This window comes from Anabas testudineus, chromosome 15 (genome assembly GCF_900324465.2).
Source record: "Anabas testudineus chromosome 15, fAnaTes1.2, whole genome shotgun sequence".
Taxonomy (NCBI): domain Eukaryota; kingdom Metazoa; phylum Chordata; class Actinopteri; order Anabantiformes; family Anabantidae; genus Anabas; species Anabas testudineus.
Window position 1 is genome coordinate 16559708 of NC_046624.1, and position 21769 is coordinate 16581476.

The following is a 21769-nucleotide window of genomic DNA, read 5'->3' on the forward strand; positions in this document are numbered from 1 at the left end:
ATAGTTCTCAATGAGGATTCAACCTGTTCACCAGCTCTGTGATTGCCTTCAGTGTTATCTTTATGTAACGTAGTTCTGCTGCTTTGCAGAATAGTAACTATTCATTTCTGTCAGTCACTCTCATGTCAATGTACAATAAATGTTGTAAAGTAATTCAAATTAATTTGTGTAAAAGTGAAAATAAGTGATTGCATAAGTATTCGCCCTCTTTAATGTGATTTATCTAAAATGTCAGTTTTAGAAGTCACACAAGTTATTCAGTGGAGATCACCATTCCCACAGTGAAGCACGGTCGTAGCAGCATGGTGTTGTAGGGATACTTCTTGGCAACAGGCTCTGAGAGGCGAGTTAAGGTACAGGGTAAAATGAATGAAACAAAATGCAGGGAAATCTGAAGAACGTCTGCAAGAAGACTTGAAAAGGGCTCTTCTATTATGATCCACATACAACCTGACAGAGCCTGAGCACTTCTGCAGAGAAGAACAGGAGAACAAATCATCAGTGTCCAAATGCGAAAGGCTGACTAAGACATATCCACAATGATGTTCAATGACGTAATTACTGTAAAACATACTTCAAGTTTGCAGCTGAAGATTAATGCAATTTTCTGTTCATCAGTGTTGAAAAAGCCAAATGAAATCAACCATGATTCAGTGTTTATAAAAATATAATATATGAATACTGTTTGTGGGCACTACATTGTATTTTGGTGTTAAAATCTGTTCTTTGGTAGCTTGTAATGCTGCACATGTGCTGTGATGCAGTGCTCTGCTTTTAGTCATCCTGCTCTAGCGAGCACTATTTTGCACTGCTCTGTTATTACTGAAGCCCAGGGCTACTGGAAAGGAGAAAACAGGAGCGAGAAGGAGAGGAAAAGAGAGGTGCACAAGGCTATTTTTTAGCTCAGCCCCCACCAAAATAGTTTCCTTATTTTAGGTTGCCCCCAATAAGAGAGGAGTGGCTGCAGGTGAGAGAGACAGGAGGCGAGATTATGGCATGAATGTACTTCCATTTTTACTGCAGGATTGTCTCTTGTTTGCTAATGTGAGTCTTCAGTTAGTTTTCATCATGATAACCAGTTATGATTACAACAAATAAGATGATAGAGCTCATTAGCTAGTAGTATCTACGTCCCTCTGTTTTGAAAGTGATGTAATTGACAGATTTCTGAGCTGTTCTCAATCCTGTCACCATATCCTCAGAAAAACTAAGCTCAGCTAGCTCTGACTCAACAACACATTTAAATATTGCATTTATTTTATGTTTGTCAGTATGTAAAATGTTTGCATTCACATTATTGTGAACATCGGTGACAGTTTTTTTACAAAATGAAGTGAAGCACAAATGCTTCTAAGTTTAAATATGAGGAAAGTTAAGAATTACAGAAACACTGCAACACAATGTTTATGTTGATGCAACATGTTGTAACCTTTTCCCAGAATTTTAAGCATACAACTAACAATGTAAACACTTCTGGTAGCCTCTACTTGTTATCTGTAGCTAAACTAGAGTCATGCGTATCTAAACTACCAAGATAAACCAGTGACAAGTGCAAATCTTCCTGAGCAATGAACTAATGCACCTTGTATTTATCAGGGCATTATGCCCATGCAAGGGCAAACTAATACACATTGGGGCTACTGTAATTTACATAGTTTGTTTACTATGTGAATGAAATGTATCACAAATTTGCTGTCTACTTATCAAAACATATTTCCAAACATTGTTCTGACTGCAAATCACAATCCCTCTGCCATCATTTCCACATTGTGGTGAAATATTTGCCGTTTCAGACTGACCTCCCAGTCACTTTCAGTAATGAAGTCAGTCAGTCATGCAGTGTATCCAGTGCCCAGGTCCACATGAGTCTTCAGAGGCAGACAGTCATGGCAGCGCTGCTTTATTTCCACAATTTTCACAATTAAATCTCTGTTTCTTTAACAATTTGAATTTATTTTTGCATTTAGAGTATTGGTTGCTCCCTTTGTTTTAGGGGTTCTCAGTCTTTGTCAGCTGGGCTTAATGTGCAAAATCATAGAAGTAATTTAGTTTAAGTGTTAGTTAACTGAATTGTCTTATCTTAATTTCTAGGGATACATTGTAGTTCTTTTTTTTCAACTGTGTCATTTCTGAGGGATCATATTTTAGTTAAACCTTTAATGGCAGCTGTAGTAGACATCATGTAAAGTAATGTGTTGATTGTGTGTTTGGGTTTGTTTGTGATGCATAATTGTTGCCTTTTCCCTGAGGTTTAATATTGTTATTAAAAGTTTAATCAACAAAAGGTCAACGTTCATGTTGCATGATAAACCACACTTTCCAATTTGGTTGACCCTAGATTTCTATTAAATGCCTTTAAATTGCCTCATTACTCTGTAAAGGTGAAAAGATCAAATAAAGACTCAGAAATCAGAAATGCTGTTATATTGTATATGGAGCTCTGGGTTCAAACTTAGACGTCAAACAAACTCTGATATTCAGCCTTAGACAAAAGAGTAAAGAATGAGTTTATGTACCTTCAGTGTATATGGATTGATGGTCTCTGTCAGTATTTAGGAACCCAGCAGATGGATGGTCTTTTCCCACAGCCGATGTCTAATACTCTCCCCTCTTTCATTTCACCTCTGTTACAGTTTTCCTCCCCTGACATTTCAGACTAATCCAGTTCAGCCGACTGATCATCACTGCCCTGCAGAAACCTCACCACTCAGCAGAGACAGCTTTTCAACAAAACAGCTCATTTTCTCATGAATTCCAATGGATTTATTTCATTTAAAATTTTCCTTTTGATGTTTTACACTTGGACCCCTGTTTACAGTGGTATACTGTGTACTCTATGTCAGTCAATTGTTTCTTTGTTCTGTTGCTAAGCTTAGACAACATGACATGGGTGCTACTGTCAGTGTGTTTACATGCACATAAGTAACCTGGTTACTGTGGGTCTTATAAAATAAGATGATTTAACTGCCATGTACATGAGAAACCTGGTTTCCCTAACCGGGACAGGGAAGTAGAGTAACCTGATTTCCCCAGGTAGATTTCTCCTGGAGAATGTTAATCTGCTTTTGACAAGAGCCGGACACAGGATGCAGACACTGCTACACTGCCACCTTCAGCAGGGAGGAGAGCAGGGTTTCAGGATTAGTATTGCAACAGCACATCATCGGGAGGGTACAACTAATCTCTCTTATGACAGTCTAAACCTAGCTCATGTTCCCTATTAGTGGGTAAACAATCCAACACTTGGAGAATTCTGCTTCACAGGGATAGCCTTTTTTATGCTGAGTTTGCAGAAAAGGAGCATTATGTCTTTCTGACTGTCAATCAGCAGCAACTTCTGTCAGTGCAGCTGCAAATTAGGTGGAGGAGAAAGCAGGTTACTCGTCTGCTGCACAGTTTTGGGGATTTCCAGTGAAAACGCATTCCCAGATTACTTGGAGAAAAAATGTTTCTTTGAGTTACCTGTTTACTTAAGTGCACGTCATTCATGTCAGTCAACCAGCCTCAGAACAAGTGCACCTGCGGGCACAGCGGAAAGGAACCTCAATCATGCCTCATCTTGCACTACAGGCGTTTTTGGATTATGTCACCACTGTTCACAGGAAAACTGTTCAGTTTCGATAAACAACTCCTTTGTGCACTGATATAAAGGTGAAAAACTTGCTTCATTAGAAGCAATGTGTCACCCAGACCACACTAGCAAACAGGGTCCTTGCTGGTCATGGTTTAAAGAAAACTGTGTCCGAAAAGTCACTTACAATATGTTGCATATGTTGCATATTACATATATATTGTTGTCCCATCTGTCCACCTACACCACCTCCTTAAAAGACTTTTCATATTTTCCACCTTTATCCATGACAGACAGACAGAAGCTTATAATTTGTAAGGGGCCCTCGTCAGATAAAAGCAAATGTAGGTCATTTTAAAAATATGCTGTCATTTTTATTGGAGGGACAGTCCCATTACTGGCAGTCTTCACAAAATTGGATAAAATGTGGGAACTGAGAAGATTACTGTTTGTAAAATGAGGCCTCGTATCTCAAAATAGAGACTAACTTGACGTTGATGCGTAAATTGAACCGTTGTGGTGCATTTTCCTCTTTTGTGTTTATTCCCATCTGATGTGGTATTTGGGGTGTAAGTGGAATTCACATTATACTCTAGGGTCAATTTTCACAAATAGGTAAAGGTGCAGTACCAAGATTCCTCAGTCACAGCCCATTCATATAATCATGGTTAAAACCAAAACAAAACTTTATTGTACCCGTTTTCACCTGATTACCGCTTCTGGCTGGAGGAACGTGTCTGACTGAGAGAAAAACATATATTCTGAATGATTCGTTTGTACATGTCCAATTGGCAAAACTACTGACCTCAGGCCTGCTCTAGACTGTGGGTTAGTTAATCAATATTCAGACTAATACCTATTAATTAATACAAATGCATTTGGTTTTAGTAACGTCAGTCAAAAATTGAAACTGTAGGTACACACGTTCATGCTAATCAGTCTCACACATACAGGCTACAAGACTTAAACAATATTTCTAAGTTGATATTTGATGCAGAAATGTATTAATTTAAAATATTGTTATTTTTATTTATTCAGATGATTCAACCTGAAAGAGTATTTACTATAACTGGACAATAAAATGTCAGGAGAAGTTCTTTGACAGCTGAAGCTCCTTCTTTGTGGTTGATTAGACTGGAGAGGGGGAAGTGCCGTCAATATCTGTAGCTTTGCAAAGTCAAGCTGACTTTCCACAGTGGCAACGATGCTTAGGTGTTAAAATGGCTACAGCTTGAAGTGCTTGGCAAGTTTATTTTCTTCATTCCTCACCTTCCTACTTACAGCACACAACTGTCTGTGTTTGCTGTAGAGCTGCAGCACTGCCTCTGTCTTGGCAACGATGGAGGTGACGAAAGGAGTGTGAATAAAATTTGGATCAAATTTAAAAACAAGCCCGACTGTGCACATAGAGGGGCTCAGTGTGGCCTTAAAAGTCTACAGTGAACTATGCATTAGCACATTAGAATACAGCACTTTAGTACCTTTAACTAAAGAATTAAATAAAGATTATACAATCACTTAGTTAAAAGGGGAGTATTGTCATGGTAATTTAGCTTTGCCTGTCCACTTATAAACACTTTATGTAATACGTTATGTATTAGTTGCCTGCTTTGAGACTATAGTTTGAGCAACAAGTCAATTAGTGGCTTTTTACCTCAGCTCTATGTGTCCAGAAGAATCACGGCACAGAAGTTTAATCTGCGCTGTAAGGGGCTCCTGGAGGACCATGTCTTCACACTGCAAAACAGTTTGGCCTCTGGCTTTTCATGCATCACTATGCACCATTCTGATATTGAAATTTTGTGTGCGCTTGTATGCAGACAGGTGTGTGTGGATGTACGTTTGTTAGTGAGAGAGCAAGACTTGAACATTTTAAAGAGGAATGTTTATTTCCTAATCTTATTCCCTGTGTGTGTGTGTGTGTGTGTGTGTGTGTGTGTGTGTGTGTGTGTGTGTGTGTGTGTGTGTGGGTGTGTGTGTGTGTGTGTGTGTTTGCCCTTCCTTTGTAACTACATGATAAATTGCCATTTTTAGCAGAAGGTCTTCTCCATATTTTGCCCTGTCACATCCAAATTATACTAAAATGGAAATTATCCTATTCCAAAACAGCAGTATATCATTATCATAATAATGGTGGCAGTCTAATAAAATGCATCCCTACAGAGATTCAGCATGCTTCCCAGTCTGTATTCACAAAGGACTGTACACTGATATTACCCAGTAATATGGAAATGTACCCTGAAACACTTTAGCCTCAGTGGATTTGTTTTACTCCAGCCCATTACAAAAGAGTTCTCTTTAAAAAATTACTTTGACTTTATGATGTTTGTTTGCAAAACGTCTGCATTCTCAGGACTTTGCCTGTATAAATAGTATTGTACGAAGGTTCTGCACACATGACACAACAAAAGCACATTCATCACATTAATATTTACAGTGTGCCACTGTTACAGGACGCTCTTTGTTCTTTTAAAGTCCTATCTTATAATTCCAGTTGCTTTAATCCTGTCTGCTTCAATTTATATATATATATATATATTTAGCTCACGTCACCTACACCTTCACTGAGGCCGTGTAGCAATAGCAGGATTGTCTGATTGACAGGTGTGAGAATGATTATGCTCTAAGCAGGCACCCCAGGGTGCAGCTCTTCTGAATTATGAATGGCTGAGCTAAAGCTTTTAGCTCCGTGTGCCTCCTTCACATCTGCAGAAGCTCTCTCCTCTCTTCTCCTCTCTTCTCTTCTCTCTGTCTCATTGTTTCTCTCCCTAATTCAAACCAGTTTTATTGAAATGTGCTTTATAATCAGAAGTGACAGAAATGAAGCCACTTAAAGTACAATATGATCACTTAATGAATTTAGGCAGAAACATTTATAAAAAATAAATAAAGAATGTCTTTGGTGATTTATGACTTATATATATTCATAAATGAATTAAACTATTTATATGATTTTATAGAGTTTTATTCTGTGGTCATCGGGTCCTAATAAATATCATAACTATACTATGATTTCTCTGTGTCTTCTGAAACAGTTTAAATCCCTGTTGAAAATTAAATCAGTTTTATAATTTAACTAGTGGTTAAGATTTAAACAGCAGTCTCCCATGTTCACGTCTGATGTCTTTGTGTCCACTTGTCCAGCCCATCTCCTACTGTACATCCATGGTCTCTGTGACCTGACTGTAATAACATAACTCTACTTTTACTTCTTCTCCTGAGTCTCAAACCAATTAGTCAGCTCTGTGCTCACATTGTAACGTCTTTGTGTCAGTGTTTGTGCTTCTTAATCAGGTATCATTCCCTTTGTGTCTCATCCTATCAGTTTCCTTCCTCTACGGTATGATTTCCCATTCTCTGTGCTCCTGTGTTCAGAGTTTGCTTTGGTGATCTCATCTTTCAGCTCCACCTTGTCTCTCTCTGTCTGAGACAGTGGTAAAGTTTAGTTAGATGTAGACTCAGAAGACTACTCCAGTCAACCTGCTGCCTGTGGACAAACCAGCATCTGGTTGGTCCTGTTTCATTGATTGTTTCTCATCTAATGGTCTTCCAAGGTGATGCTTCTTCTACTACTGTGCTATAAGACCACTTGACTACACCTGGTCTCCTGACTGGGAGGTGACCTTGATTAACTGAAATTCAAAAAGGCTGCCATTGTTATTGTGATCAATTTTGCATATTTCCTGAACTTGAATCTATTTGTGACGCCTGCATCACTTCCTTCTTCCATTTCCAGTAACAGACTTTGCTTCCAGCATGCTTTATCTGTTTAAACTCTTGACCACCTAACCCAGATGCACACCTTTCCTGCTGTTCCTCATTCAGACTTAACTTCTGTGAATATTACACAGAAGCCAGTTTTCAGACAGGTTTAACAGGGTTATCATGCTGCTTTACTGTGAACCATCCTGTCTGTTTCCCATCTTTAATGTTAACTATTCACTGGAAACATGGGGTTGGATTTATTTACCTGCTTTGCCCTAATGAAGGCCTGTTTCTTTGGCTACCTGGACTTTCGGTGAGTCTCAGTGTTTGTATCTTGCTCTTAATTTTTGTTACCAGTCAATTCTGGTAGCATGACCTCTGCTGAAAACATGACTCACTTATTCTAAATGTCTAATAAATACTAGACATCAAGTCATCTGTTAATGCACCTTGAAGCACTTAAGTCTTGAAGAGGAAGATTGCTACAAACATAATGTGAAATATGTTATATTAATTTAAATGGAAAGTCACAAACATGTTATGTCATAAATTATATGTGCAGACTAACAACCACTTCACACCCGACATCTTTGTTCAACGGAACTGTGATCCATCTCTAAGTCTGAGCAAAATGCAAAATTTACTTTAAACCCAACCTGATACAGGCCTCTGGACTCTGTGTGGTTTGTCAGTCCTGCACATTATATCTATATTACATCTATCCACCACAGCCGCCTCATCGTTACTTGCTTTCTACTAATAAACATAGCTCTTTATTAAATACGTTGTATCACAACATAATCATATTGTGATTCTACAAAACATGATTGTGATAGCAGTTTACCTGCATGTTGGGAGACAGGTTACTCCAGTGCAGATGTCTGATGTTGTGTAAATAAAAAGTATTTTCAAATAGTTAATTGTAGATAAAATTACATTTTCTTACGAACCCAACTATACTATGGTTTATAGTTCCTCAACACTGGTTTAGATGTTAAAAACACAATTCACCTTATGACTGTGAACACACGTTTTTAATGTTTGTATTAAAACAAGTGTGCATGAATAAAAAAGGGGTAGAGAGGATATGTATTAGAGAGAGAGAGAGAGAGAGAGAGAGAGAGATGTCCATTGAATAAACACACAATGACAGAGGTGGGAGAGAAACGCGCACTCACAGCAGAGAGAGAGAGAGGGAGGAGGAGGAGGAGGAGGGTGGCGAGCTGATCTTCAGTCGGTGTGTGAGGAAGCAGACGAAGGAGAGAGACCTGTGTGGACCTGCTCACACTCAGACGCACACAGACTTTCTCTTTCTCTCACACACTCTTCCACTCTGCCCCTCTCCTCCACACAAACACACACCCACCCACCCACTCCCTCTCTCTCTCTCTCGCTCTCTCTATTTCTCCTGCACTTGCACGGAGCTAGAGGGGGAACGAGAAGGGAAGAATGAGGAAGAAGTCCGCCGTGCTGCGCGCCTTGTCCCAACAAATGCGGGTTTGCTGATACAGCGCCGCTCCGCTCAACAGATCCTACAGGACGCTCAGGTCGCCATGCATGGAAACGAGGAGTAAGCAGCAGCAGATAACATCAGCAACAACAGCAACAACGAAAACTGTCAGTGCATGGGAATCCGGACTCCTCTCCCCTCCTTTTGTGCGTCTCGCTTGGTGGATACGCCGTCTTGGCTGCTGTATAAGAGCTCCCTGCGTCTGCATTACCATTCCCCACTACTAGCTTACCTCTACTATTACTACTCCTCTCACTCCTCGTACTGCAACTATTACTAGTCGAGCCTCACAGCTGTTCTGCTGCCGGCTCCTCTCTGGATTGTGGACACTTTCCGGATAGAAAGGTAGGACATTCTGCAGTCTTCTGGGTGCGTTTTCAGCGGGAGAATGATGCTAATGATGATCAATGCTGGGGGTCTTTGCCTCTAATTCGCGGCGTTTTACGGGGAAAGCAAGTGTTTTGTGAAGCAGGGAGATGAAATGAATGGGGTGAAAGGGGGACAGTGTCGCCCCGTGGATGCCCAGTTGGACACTTCAAAGCGCCATGCGTCGGAAAGGTTTGGATGCGATGTGGAGACGATGTTTCCTCACATCATCTTCCCCCACCACACTTTCCACTCCGCGCTTTTCCTCCTCTCTGCTTTTAGGCTGGGATGGGAACCGCTGCTTAAGAAATCTCTGGGTGCGGTGGAAGGTGTTTGTAATTTGATTTGCGGTAAATGAGCAACCGGTTCCGACTCCAGAGGCTGCTTATTGACGCTGGAGGCGCAGTTTTTTTTTTTCTTTCTCGCACTTCACTCCCACCCTCTTTCCCTGCTCCCCGCTCCTTCCCATGCATGTTTAAGTGTGACCGCCTCGCTTATTGCTAAAGGAATAATAATTAGTGATGCAGAGCACGTTCAGAGAGCCACGCTCGCACCGTGTACAGGCTCCCAGTGTGGAAGTTACCAAACATCCGCAGTCCAGCCAAAAATGTGCCCTGAGGGACGCTGATACCTGCAGAGGATGACTGGTCCAGACGCACGTTTGCGCAATTCTGCAGGTCTTCATCGTTTGCGCCGAACAATGCAAAGCTGTTGAGGTTGAGGTGGAGGTTGATGGAGTGCCTTGTGACATGAGTGCAGAGCAGGTTGGGGAGGGGGATGTGAGTCCGGACTCCAGGGTTGAGTTTCAGGGGGCTTCTCCGAGTCCCACAGCGTTTTTTCTGAATCAAGCAGAACTGCATCACTTGATTTCTTTTTTCTTTTTTTTTTAAGTTTTAAACGGGAAATCATAAGAGAACCTTATTTAACTCTTTATCTTCCATGTCCAACGATATTATAAAAGGCGAATTAAACAGTGGTGAGGCTTCCTACGTCAGGTAAAGGATAATGTAGAAGGCAGAGAGGCCGTAGAAAGGCTGCGCCTTGTGGAAACACCAGGCAGGTACCATCAAGGCTTTCCAGGCAATTCATTTCCAGCTGACTTCAGTCAGGGCTTTATGGGCATGACAGAGAAACTGTAGCTCATCCACTGTGGGTGACATGAAATATTTAACGATGACAGTGAAAATCGAGAAGCAGCCAGATGTTTTTATTGCTTTATTTACCTTTTGAAGAGAGATGCAGTTGGTTATTGACTAAATCAAAGACCTTGTGCTGAGAATGAAACATCACAACCTGACAGGTTCAGGTTAGCAGTAAAGTCATGTTTATTCCAGTAAAATCTGACCCCTTCTATTGGTCGTCCTCTTTGTGGGTCTGCATTAAGCAGGGAGGAGGCCTGCATCCTATAGCTACTGTATCCTAGGTCATAAACTGTATGACCTGTATATGTTATGTGATGTGAATACTTTAAAAGCAATAACCATTGTGAGATTATTGCCAGACTTATTAATTATAGTTCTTTATACATAGTAACGACAATTAATTAATAATATTAATTAATTAGTTATAAAAGCAGACCAAACAACATTATAACATCCCCAATATAAAGCTTAAACCTTACAAAGACACCTGAGAAGTTGGTTCAATTTGACCTAATTTCTCTGATAAAGCCACTGATTTTTGTTTTTCTTAATGAGATTAGTTTAAAAATAATTTTCACCCAGATCTGTTCCCACGCACCTAAAAGTTGTTCTGCTTCTTTCTGTTAAAGGAAGCCTGTTCACGTCAGTTTACAGTAAACAGGGCCATCACATAGAAGGAGCACATTAGAAACGTGACGTGAAAGTTACAAGTGAAATGGACAAATTGAGAAAATGAAAAATAGTTTTCGCCAATTTTGTTCTTGAACGTGATTTTATTTTTGTCAAATGTCACAAGGGTTGTAAATATTAAAGAGAAAAAACAAAACTATCATAATTTTATCATAAAATTGTCCCCCTCGTGCAACATAGAGACTGCTGCATTACACTTGAAGGTGATTCTCCATATGATTCAGTGCCTGTGTTAATGTTAATAGAAGTATTATAAACAACTGGACCAGTCACTGGCAGCCTTTATTGGCCAGTACACCATGTGGCGCTCCACAGGGTAGAGAGCTGGTAGCAGAAATGTAGGGGCAGTGTCAAGTGTCATGTTTTTATTCCTGATAAGCAAAACCAGTCCGTTATTGAAAAAAAAAAGATTTACAGGAAATGTGAGCTAAGTCTGGAAAACCAGAGCAAAGAGCAAAACGTATTGCAGAGGCTACCAGATGTGGGAGACATCTGGTAGCCTCTGTATTCTTCAGAGCCTGCAGCTTTAATGAAAAAACATGAATATGGAAAATGATACACATGCCTCTGAAAATATAAAGTATGTTTTGCTGTGTCTTTGAAGACAGCGTTGGTAAAATCTCCCAAAACTTGAATGTCCAGGGATAAAATGTGGAAGGACAGCTCAGTGCTGTATGGTAAAGCATGAAGACATTAACAGTAAACTTAATTATATTTTATCTAGTTGAGTATAAACTTGTCTCAGAGAAAGAAAACAAACTTCTGATAGGTAAAGACTGACAACTTGCCTCATTAGATTATAAAGATATTATATATGAGCTAATAAACAGCGTGACGAGCATCCAGCAGGAGTCGGAACAGCACTAGTGTTCGTTTGCAGTCATGTTTCTGTCCTCTTAACAAACTAAGTCTAATATTCAGCCTTGAACTGAGTGGAATGGAAATATGGGAGCTGCTAAATGCTCCGTTGTGTTTGTCAGCTAGTTGCTAACTTGCCTGTCAGCAGGTTGGTGTATATAGTGGATTTATCAGAGCTTTTTCCACTGATAACAGGTGAAAACAGGGGCCCTGACAGAGTGAATCAAAATGCTCCACAGAGCTGAGGGAACCTGCTGGGTAAGAATATCCTCAGTGAGTGGCCCCTGTCAGATCACATGAAGTCAGTGGACCAATTTATAATGCAAAGGTTTTGATAGGTGTAGCTTTATGTGTAAAGATGTTTATGTCCTTTGTCACATCCTGGTTAGACAGATAATGTTGGTGCATAGACAAACAAAGTGACATGCAGCAGGGAAGCAGTTCAGTGGCTGATCATTTCCTCTGCTCCGAGTGAAATAATATGACAAGACATCTTGGCTTGAGGATGGGCTGCGAGGCAGATCCAGGCTCCAAGAGCTCAGCCTCACTCTAATGACTGTAAACGCGCACTATTAATCTTCAGTTGTTTGCAGGGGCTAGTCTGTATTTGTGTGTGTAGGTGTGGGTGTGTGTGTGCTTCTTTTTGCTCTGCTCTCTCACACTCTGTCCTTTGGGTTTTATTCAATCAGGAAGGTTGACAACACATTTGGTTACCTTTGTCTTTCCTTTTCATTGCATCTGTCATTGTTTGCTTTTCCTTCACACATTTTACTGCATCTCTCTCCGTCAGCCTCTTTCTCTTTGCATCCCTCCCTCTCCCCTCTCGATTTACCTTTCCATACTTGTTTGGCTCTCTTTCACTTGCCGTTTTAAATTTTTTATCAATGCCTTCTGCCCCACAGTGATGAAAATGTGTCTCGGACAGGCTGCTCCTCACAGCAGCTTGCTAAGACATTAGTTTAGCGTTCTCTTGCAACATACACTTTTATTTTCATTTGCATGCTCACGTTCAGCATATACTCTTTATTTAATTTACCACATCACTTGTAATGATGATAATTACAGTACATGATTCTGTCTCAGATGAACAGCAAGGAAGAGGGTTCATGTCTGCTTTCTCTTTCTCGGCCTGTTGGTCTGATCAGCTGCCTTCAGAGGTTCATGAGGAACGACAGCATTAGGGCCGGAGGGAGCTGCTTGTCTTTGTGCAGCACATGGTTTTAGTTTCTCAACTTTATGCATTGTGCTTTTATTTGTTAAGACTTGTTATGTTTAAAAAGAAAATGTTAAGTTACTTAAAATAGGTACTCTGTTAACATTACAGTACCTCTGACGTCATAGTTAGAATAACAACACATGGGTGAAAATCTGAATGTGTCACAGAGGAACTGAATGTTTTTTGATGGTTGTCTGGCTTTAGACTGCTGCTGGTTGCTGGCAGAAACAAACAACATATATGTTTTAGAATTAGGTTTTGTGTTTGTTTTATTCATTTATTTTTTGTAGGTCTCCAGGTGGCAGCAGGTGATACATGTGGTGTTAAATTGGCTAAACTTGGTTAGCTTGTCTTATGTTCCCTTTAAAATGGAGCCAAGTCTTAAAGTCCTAAAGCGAGAAACAATCATAGTGGTATATTCTGCATTTGGTGCTGAGGGCATCAGTTTTTTCCGTTTATCAAGTTGCTGATAATTGTTCATGTCACATGTTCTTGCAGATTGTACATCCCAACAAAACTATAAACAATAGCTCTAGTAATTACAACTGGTAATTATCTTAAGTGGTCTAAAGTGTAATCCCCTGACGGAGTGTAACACAATCAGGATTCTGTATGCACGGTTTATTAAGGATTGTGTTTGTGACAATTAATAAACTGATTTTTAGGTACGCAGCATTACTGTACTGTTAACTGTTTAACTGTTGTGGTAGGAGCTAGGCGGACAGTTAGGAAAAGAGGACGTGTGACTATCTGCAAAATATTCAGTGTTTAGACCTGCAGTCAATTTCAGCACCACATGTACCACTGAACAGCAAGTGACGATAATCAATTCAAAAACAATGTCAGCCTCTGTATACTTTTTTCCCGTTAGCTGCTGTATGAATGACGCAACACGAGAACTCAGTTACGAGCCTCACATTAAGATCTACTGTACACACCACTTCTCTCAACAGCTGGCATAGAGGGAATGCTCTTTAGCCATCAGACGGTTAGAAAAATGACATCCCTAAGTGAAAACAACCAAATCCCACAGCACCCTGAATTATTGATCAATTGGACATGCCACACAAAGCCTTTTGTGACTGCTGCAGAAGCCCATAGAAGGCAAGAAGCTGCTGGCTTGCATTCGCTCCGAGGAAACTGTTTGGTTATGAGCTCGCTGAATTGAAGTTTAATCAAGTAAACATGTAATTTTGTTTAGAATTGATTTTCTTAACATCTGAGTAAAAAGCTCTCACATCACAGCTGAGCTCACTCAGTTCACATAACACACCGAACACTCGTCACACACGGTTTATTTAACCCAAATATTTAATTTTACCATTGGTGGACGGCTTGTGCATTACACACAGTAACTGATTTATGTAGCAAGTGGCTGTTAACAACATTAAGCACCACTCTAGTGTATACTGGTGTGTGATATCTTGATGAAGAGAGAACATTCACACCGATGGAGATGGGTCCAGTGTTGTTTATTTAGGTAAAATAGTGTCATCTTCTGGCCTGGTTGAATGTAATGTTAGAGGAAATGTTCATATCGTTAAGGATTTACAGCTGCATCTGTAATGAGTAATGTGTACTGATGTAACTATTGATGTCCAGTAAATTGTGCTATGTCTGCACATATTGTAAGAGTGTGACATTTAATTATTGGGAAATGGATGTTGGCATGCAGGACTGTGGAAGAAGTGTGTTTGAGGAGAGCTGATCGGTGTTCCTGGTCTTGGTTTTTGTTATTGATCTCTGATTAAAAGGGATGTGTGTGTGTGATGAGCTCTCTTTAAGAGTTCTTTAAAGTGGTACAAGTTTTTTTGGGTAATTGTTTATCCACCTGTGAGGATCAGTAAAGAGAGGACCAGTTCTACATGATGGTCCAACAGGTGCTCTTTGACCCTCTGACCCCGTCCTACTGGATTGTTGTGGATTCATTTGCGGATTAAGGTGTAGAGAACATTTTAATGACAGAAATGTGGATGTCAACAAGTCAGAGCTCGTTGGTTTTCCTACGCATGGAGGAGATATGTACACAAACAAAGAAAGTCTGTATGGAAGCTTTGTTGTTCTGTGGCAGTATTATTCTTTTTATCCTCTAAAACCTCAGGAGAGGATGTGTGTACAGTAGATGTCTTTGAGGGCTGGACTAAAATACGAATCATAAGGATCAATTTCTTTTTGTTATTGTTCTTAAAATACACCTACATATATAAATAAAGGTTATTATTGTCAGTATTATACTTACACACCTTCACACAGACACATCAGACACATACTGTATAATTACCCCATAATGTCAGCATTCTCAGCACATGGTCTAGTCTCATAACCATAAATATTGTATTCAGATAGATCATTGTCCCCATGGAAATGACCCAACAATGTGCAATAAGCTTGTTAAATGTGGTAACTGCACTGAATATGTGCTGGACTACAGGCCTCTGTTTGTGTTAAAGTTAATGAATGAAACTAAATGATTTGACGTCTTAGCGTTATAGTTTCTATGATAAAAGATCTGTGAACTTGTCATTTCATGTTGTCAGTCATTTTTTGTCAACAACTAAGGAAACACACAACATGACGCAATGTTTTAATGATTTGACTGGTTTAAATGAAAAAAACACACTATTGTCAGAAACCTAAAATACCAAAAGCTACAGTTCCTTTTTGGCTCCTGGTCAGTTCGATTATTGAGCTCCTCAGTGTAGGCGCAATAAGAGCAACGCTGATAAAGTGCGATATGGCATTTTTTAATGTTGCCATTTGTTCAAGTCTCAAAACTGTGAAATGTTGTTTGGTTTTGCATTCCTACATGTTCAAGCAGCTTTCTTTATCTTATCCGTCAGCTTCAGAAATACAATTCAGGCTAAAAAAAAAAAAAGACCAACTGGTAACAAAGCTGCTGGATTACAGTAACCTAATTTACAAGCTTGTGCTGTCGACAGAAGTCAACCAGTCAGTTATCTGCAAAAGCCACTGCTGGCCTGGTTACACGATGTGCAGCAGGGTGTTATTGCTACAGGGATGTGGTGGGCATATTTCAGGAGCTGCTCCCTGGAAAGCTCAGGAGTAGGAGTTTGTCTTTGGTGTGGTCATTTGAACTTGCTGTTTCTGACCAGCTATGCAAACATCTTAGTTGAAACATATTTTTTGTGATGTTGTGTTTTATGGTCCTTCAAGCCTTCTCAAGTCAACTGGGCTGTTGATTTTATAATTTTTGTCCAACTTGTTAGTCAGTGTTTCCAGAAAATGCAGTTTACTGTTAGATACAATACATAAACCTCATTAACCTGCAAAGTTGTGTTACTGTATACACTATCTGCATGTTTCCTTGAAATGATGTAAAATGTTCTACATTCGGTATTTATTTTTAGACCCACAGGTTAAACCTACCTGCCATCCTACTGGTAATGTTGAACTATAATATAACAGCAGCCCTCTTCATGCAAACAATGTTCACCAGGTCTCTGATGATCTAACCTGTGTCCTTTCCTCCTGTCCTCTGTTCTCTCTAAAGGTTCGAGATCCTCATTAACTGTCACCTCACAGTACTGGTTAGGACGTCACCATGGGCCGCTGGGATCACTCCTCCCTCCTGTCCCCTGCCTTCAGGCTAGCACTCATCACGGTGATTCTCCTCCTTAAGTTTCATCCCTCACTGGCTGGTGCCCCTCCTGAACCGAGCTTGGGTGACTCAGTCTCGGCGGTGTCGACCAATAAAACTGAATGTAGCAAGGCTGAGCAGTGCACAAAGGGGGTTCTCCTTCCTGTTTGGGAGCCCGTAAATCCATCATTTGGTGACAAGGTAGCTCGGGCTACGGTTTACTTCGTAGCTCTGGCCTACATGTTCTTGGGTGTGTCAATTATTGCAGACCGTTTCATGGCATCAATAGAGGTCATCACATCACAGGAAAAGGAGATCACCATCAAGAAACCGAATGGAGAAACCACCACCACTACTGTTAGGATCTGGAACGAGACTGTCTCCAATCTCACCCTCATGGCTCTGGGCTCTTCAGCTCCTGAGATCCTGCTGTCCATCATAGAAATCATAGGTCATGGGTTTGATGCCGGCACGTTAGGCCCCTCCACCATTGTGGGCTCAGCAGCGTTCAACATGTTTGTCATCATCGGGATTTGTGTGTATGTTGTGCCCGATGGCGAGACGAGGAAGGTCAAGCACCTCCGTGTCTTCTTCGTCACAGCCACCTGGAGTATCTTCGCTTACATTTGGCTCTACCTGATCTTGTCCGTGATCTCGCCTGGTGTTGTGCAGGTGTGGGAGGGGCTGCTCACGTTCCTGTTCTTCCCCATCTGTGTGGTGTTCGCATGGGTTGCAGACCGCCGCCTGCTGTTTTACAAATATGTGTACAAGCGCTACCGCACTGGCAAGCAGCGTGGCATGATCATTGAAACCGAGGGCGATCGTCCACTTCCTTCCAAGGTACGCTTAAAAGTACTACTACTATTAGTACTATTACTTCATTCTCATATGACAATCGTGAAGTGTTTAAAACAAAAATTCCATACATGATTACTAAAAGTTTGGGATCCTTTAAACAGTAACACAATTAAATGGTGCTTTGTATGCTTTTAAAAGCATAGCAAGCATCTCTGAACAAAACATCTGTAAATAATAAATGCATCTATCATTATTTATTGGTTAGTTAACTTAAGTATCAATTAACATAAAATATAAAAAATAGTTGCAACCTTACTTAACACATACTGTGTTACTGTACTGTCATCAGTGCCACTATAACTAATGATAATACATTATCAGATGCTGTAGAGAGAAAAACAGCAACTTCTAATAAACATTACACATCTCATCTAAATATGGATTTTTTTCTAGGCATTTCCTTACTCACAAATCCGTCATTGATGTCCTATAAAGAATATTAACAGTCATGCTGAAAACTCTCTTTCCCAAAGGCACATCATTTAGAAAACAGTCGCCCGGTGAAAATTAATTAAGCTGTCTTTGAGGTGGAGAAAAACAAAGGAGCAGATATGTAGGCGGAAGTGAGCTCATGAGTAATGTGGATCTGAAATGATTATCTACATTACTGAATAGAATTCTGCCAAGGTAAACTAGTATTACTGTATAAAGCATATTACAGCAAACACATACACACAAATACTCAGTATTGTCACTATTTAATTTCCTGTTTTACTACTATCTGATGCTGTCTGGTCTGTATCTGGTTTGTCCTATGCAGTCCATTACACATCTAATCATATTTTCAGTACTCCGGTGCTACATTTATTTGCCATCATAAGTTAATTTAGAGTCTCTATCTCTGAAAGTTAAAAATGACTTGAAAGCAGTTCTTTGAGATTCTTAGACAGTGTTTTATTAGCACATGAACAACACTTTCATTTTGATTTTTGGCTAAACGCTAAATTAAACTCCACAGTGTTCCTGTGAGTAAAATCCAACAGTTTAGATGTTTTCAACATGTTATCTTGTCTAAAGAGCTCAAAGGCATTTTATCAATCAAGCTTGTCTCAACAGCAAAGAGCATTTCTATGAACATCTGAATAATTTATTTTCCTTTAGAATTGCAGAATAATGTGAATTTCATAAACAGACAACCAGCATATTAACATGTATATTATTAGCTGTGCTATTACCTCATAATTACATGTACACTAAATGTGATATGATTTAGACAATGCCAAAAACTGAGCAACACATGTGACACTGCATTGCTATGTTTTTCAAAGGTTGACATTGAGATGGATGGGAAGATGCTGAACTCTCATGGTGTCGACTTCCTGGATGGGCCGCTGGGTTTGGATATAGATGAGAAGGATCTGGATGAGGAAGAGACCCGGAGAGACATGGCCAAGATCCTAAAGGAGCTCAAACAGAAACATCCTGACAAGGAGGTGGGTAGCAAATTCAAAAGGATCTCACATGAAGTACGGTGGCAGTGTGACGAGAAGAACACACTGTCACTGCTGCTCCTGTCAGGGCTGTTTTTCTAGGTGTTGTTTTTATTCTGTATAGGAAATAAAATGACAAAATAAGCAACAACAGATGACAAACTTTCTATCTGCTTCCATTAACACTTTAATCAGCATTAGGGTAAAAGTAGTTGATGTTAGCTCATCAATTAGCCACGTTATCTTCCTTAGTAGCAAACCTATAGGATTTATTTCACCAATGCTAGACATTGGCTGGTTGTCAATGTTCATTTTAAGACAGTGTTACCTGGAATTTAGTAAAGAGTGGTGGCGTGTGCTCCCATAGTCTTGCATAGTAGGCCCATGCCCACTTCCAAACTTCAACTGATATCTTGAATGTGACAACAAAACCTAGAATCAAAATGAGAATCCATTTCTTGTTCTTTGTTTTTATACCGCTGTTTCTAACTTTGCAAACCTGTGTATTTCAAGAAAACAAAACAAAACATTGCAGCCATCAAATATACAATACTCAGTGCTCCTGTTATTGCTGGTTCAGAATTAACATTCGTTGTGATGATGGATGATGCTCGTTGTCAAGTGGGTTTAAACATGGCTCCTCGTTTGAGAAGGATCTCTAATATTTATGAAATTACGAAGCTGTTCATGTTTTATTTTGCACATCATGTACAAGTGTGTGCAAGACCTCATAACGCCTTGATGAATCTGTTGCATATTCCTCCATGTAACTAAATCACAGACACTGTTAATAGAAATTTCACTGTACTTGACATTGCACCATGACTCATTGTAAGATCACTGGTCTCTGACTGGTTCTAATTTAGACTTTTTCCAGACGGCACACCATTAAATCTTATTTATCCAGACAAGCTAGACCAAGCTGTTCAAAACTGTGTATTACTCGATTGGAGAAGTCGACATAAAAATACATTTTCCCACACTCCACCGTGTCCAATAAACATATTGACATGCAAATGCATTTTTACACTATTTGCTTTCAATTTCCTCTCACCAGGTGGAACAACTCATTGAACTTGCCAATTACCAAGTCCTGAGCCAGCAGCAGAAGAGCCGCGCTTTCTATCGATGCCAGGCCACCCGACTGATGACAGGTGCTGGAAACATCTTAAAGAAGCATGCAGCCGATCAGGCACGAAAGGCAGTCAGCATGCACGAGGTTCGCTCTGAAGCTGGCGAGAACGACCCCATCTCTAAGATCTTCTTTGAGCCTGGTTCTTACCAGTGCCTTGAGAACTGTGGCACGGTGGCAGTGAATGTGGTGCGGCGCGGTGGCGACCTGGGCAAAACCATTTCTGTGGAGTACCGAACGGAAGACGGCACAGCGAATGCTGGCTCAGACTACGAGTTCACAGAGGGTGTGGTGGTGTTCAAGCCTGGTGAGACGCTGAAGGAAATCCGCGTGGGGATCATAGATGATGACATCTTTGAGGAGGATGAAAACTTCTTGATTCATCTTTCCAATGTCAAAGTGTTGACATCAGAAGGAGAAGAGCCAGAAGAAGGCGAATCAGCTAATCACGTGGACTCGGTGGCCTGTCTCGGCTTACCCTCCACAGCCACCGTTACCATCTTTGATGACGACCACGCCGGTATCTTTACGTTCGAGGAGCCTGTATGCCATGTGAGCGAAAGCGTTGGCACCATGGAAGTCAAGGTGCTGAGGACGTCGGGAGCTCGCGGCGTGGTCATGCTGCCATACAAGACGGTGGAGGGAACAGCGCGAGGTGGCGGAGAGGACTTCGAAGACATTCACGGCACCCTGGAGTTTCAGAACGACGAGATCTTGTGAGTAACTTTGATCAATGCATCTTTTAAATTGTAATCATCCTGATGGTGTAGACTAGCTGTTAAATGTATTCATGCAGAGATTTATTTATTACTTTTCACGCTCTATGACAGCGTGAAGTTTATATCGTTAATGCCGATGATGTGAGAAAGTGCGGGTGTGAGTGAGATGTGGTGGTCACCATGAGTGGCGAGGCGGACTTCTCATTGGGGACTCAGCAAAACCAATAATTCCCCATCCCTTTACACTTTTTACTTTGTCTCTATTTTATACTTTGACTCCTTCATCCACTACTTTTAGCTTCATCAGTCTGTTCTTTCCTGTTTGCTTTGGATTGTGCTGTGCTGCTGTTTTGGTCTTCAGTAGGTTTTATTGATTTCTACCGCCTGTGTTGCTGTACAGTCAGCACAACAGGTTTAGCTTGAAAGCTGCCAAGAAGCCAAGAAGTTTAGAAACTGGGTTATTTCCTAGAAGGTTGATGGTCTGAATGATAAGTAGATGTACATCTGCGTACATGACATTTAGTGAGAAGTGTTGAAGACTGTTTGTAAGGCTGGTTTTAAAAGAGGAAGTTGGTTGCTGAAGACACCACAAGAGCTCAAGCAACAGTGAACAACTTAATATTGATACATGATTTCATTTTTAAATAAAAAAATCCCAGTTGCCTTTTAGGTGCCTTTATACTGTGTGAGAACAACCACTCACACAGCCAGTTACCAAAGGACTTGAAGTCTATTTAAGGATCCCTGCTGTGAAATGCTGTCATCAAAGTTCAGAGCTCTTTTTGGCCGAATGCAGAGACCTTATTATCTGATGGTGACTCATGGAGAAGTTCATGATTGCTATTTGACCATATTTCAGGATGTATTCTACCACAGTGGTGATTTAGCTCTCAGCTAGTCTATGAATTCACAAGTTTCTGTAATTTATCTTTGCTTGTTCACCTTGAGCTGCTTTCACACTGCCCCCCCGCTGA

General features: G+C 40.5%; 1 protein-coding gene across 2 annotated transcripts in view; it reads left to right on the forward strand.

Moving 5' to 3' along the window:
- Positions 1-8521: 8521 nt before the first annotated feature.
- slc8a1b (solute carrier family 8 member 1b) overlaps positions 8522-21769 on the forward strand; it is a 103185-nt gene continuing 89937 nt past the window's right edge. The window contains exons 1-4 of one of the 2 annotated variants that reach the window (XM_026354093.1): positions 8522-9131; positions 16570-17496; positions 18783-18947; positions 20002-20792. In XM_026354093.1, the coding sequence (XP_026209878.1) occupies positions 16621-17496; positions 18783-18947; positions 20002-20792 (1832 nt within the window). In that variant the 5' untranslated portion in view covers positions 8522-9131; positions 16570-16620. The remainder of the gene's footprint in view (positions 9132-16569; positions 17497-18782; positions 18948-20001; positions 20793-21769) is intronic. The other variant, XM_026354092.1, reaches the window with a different exon arrangement.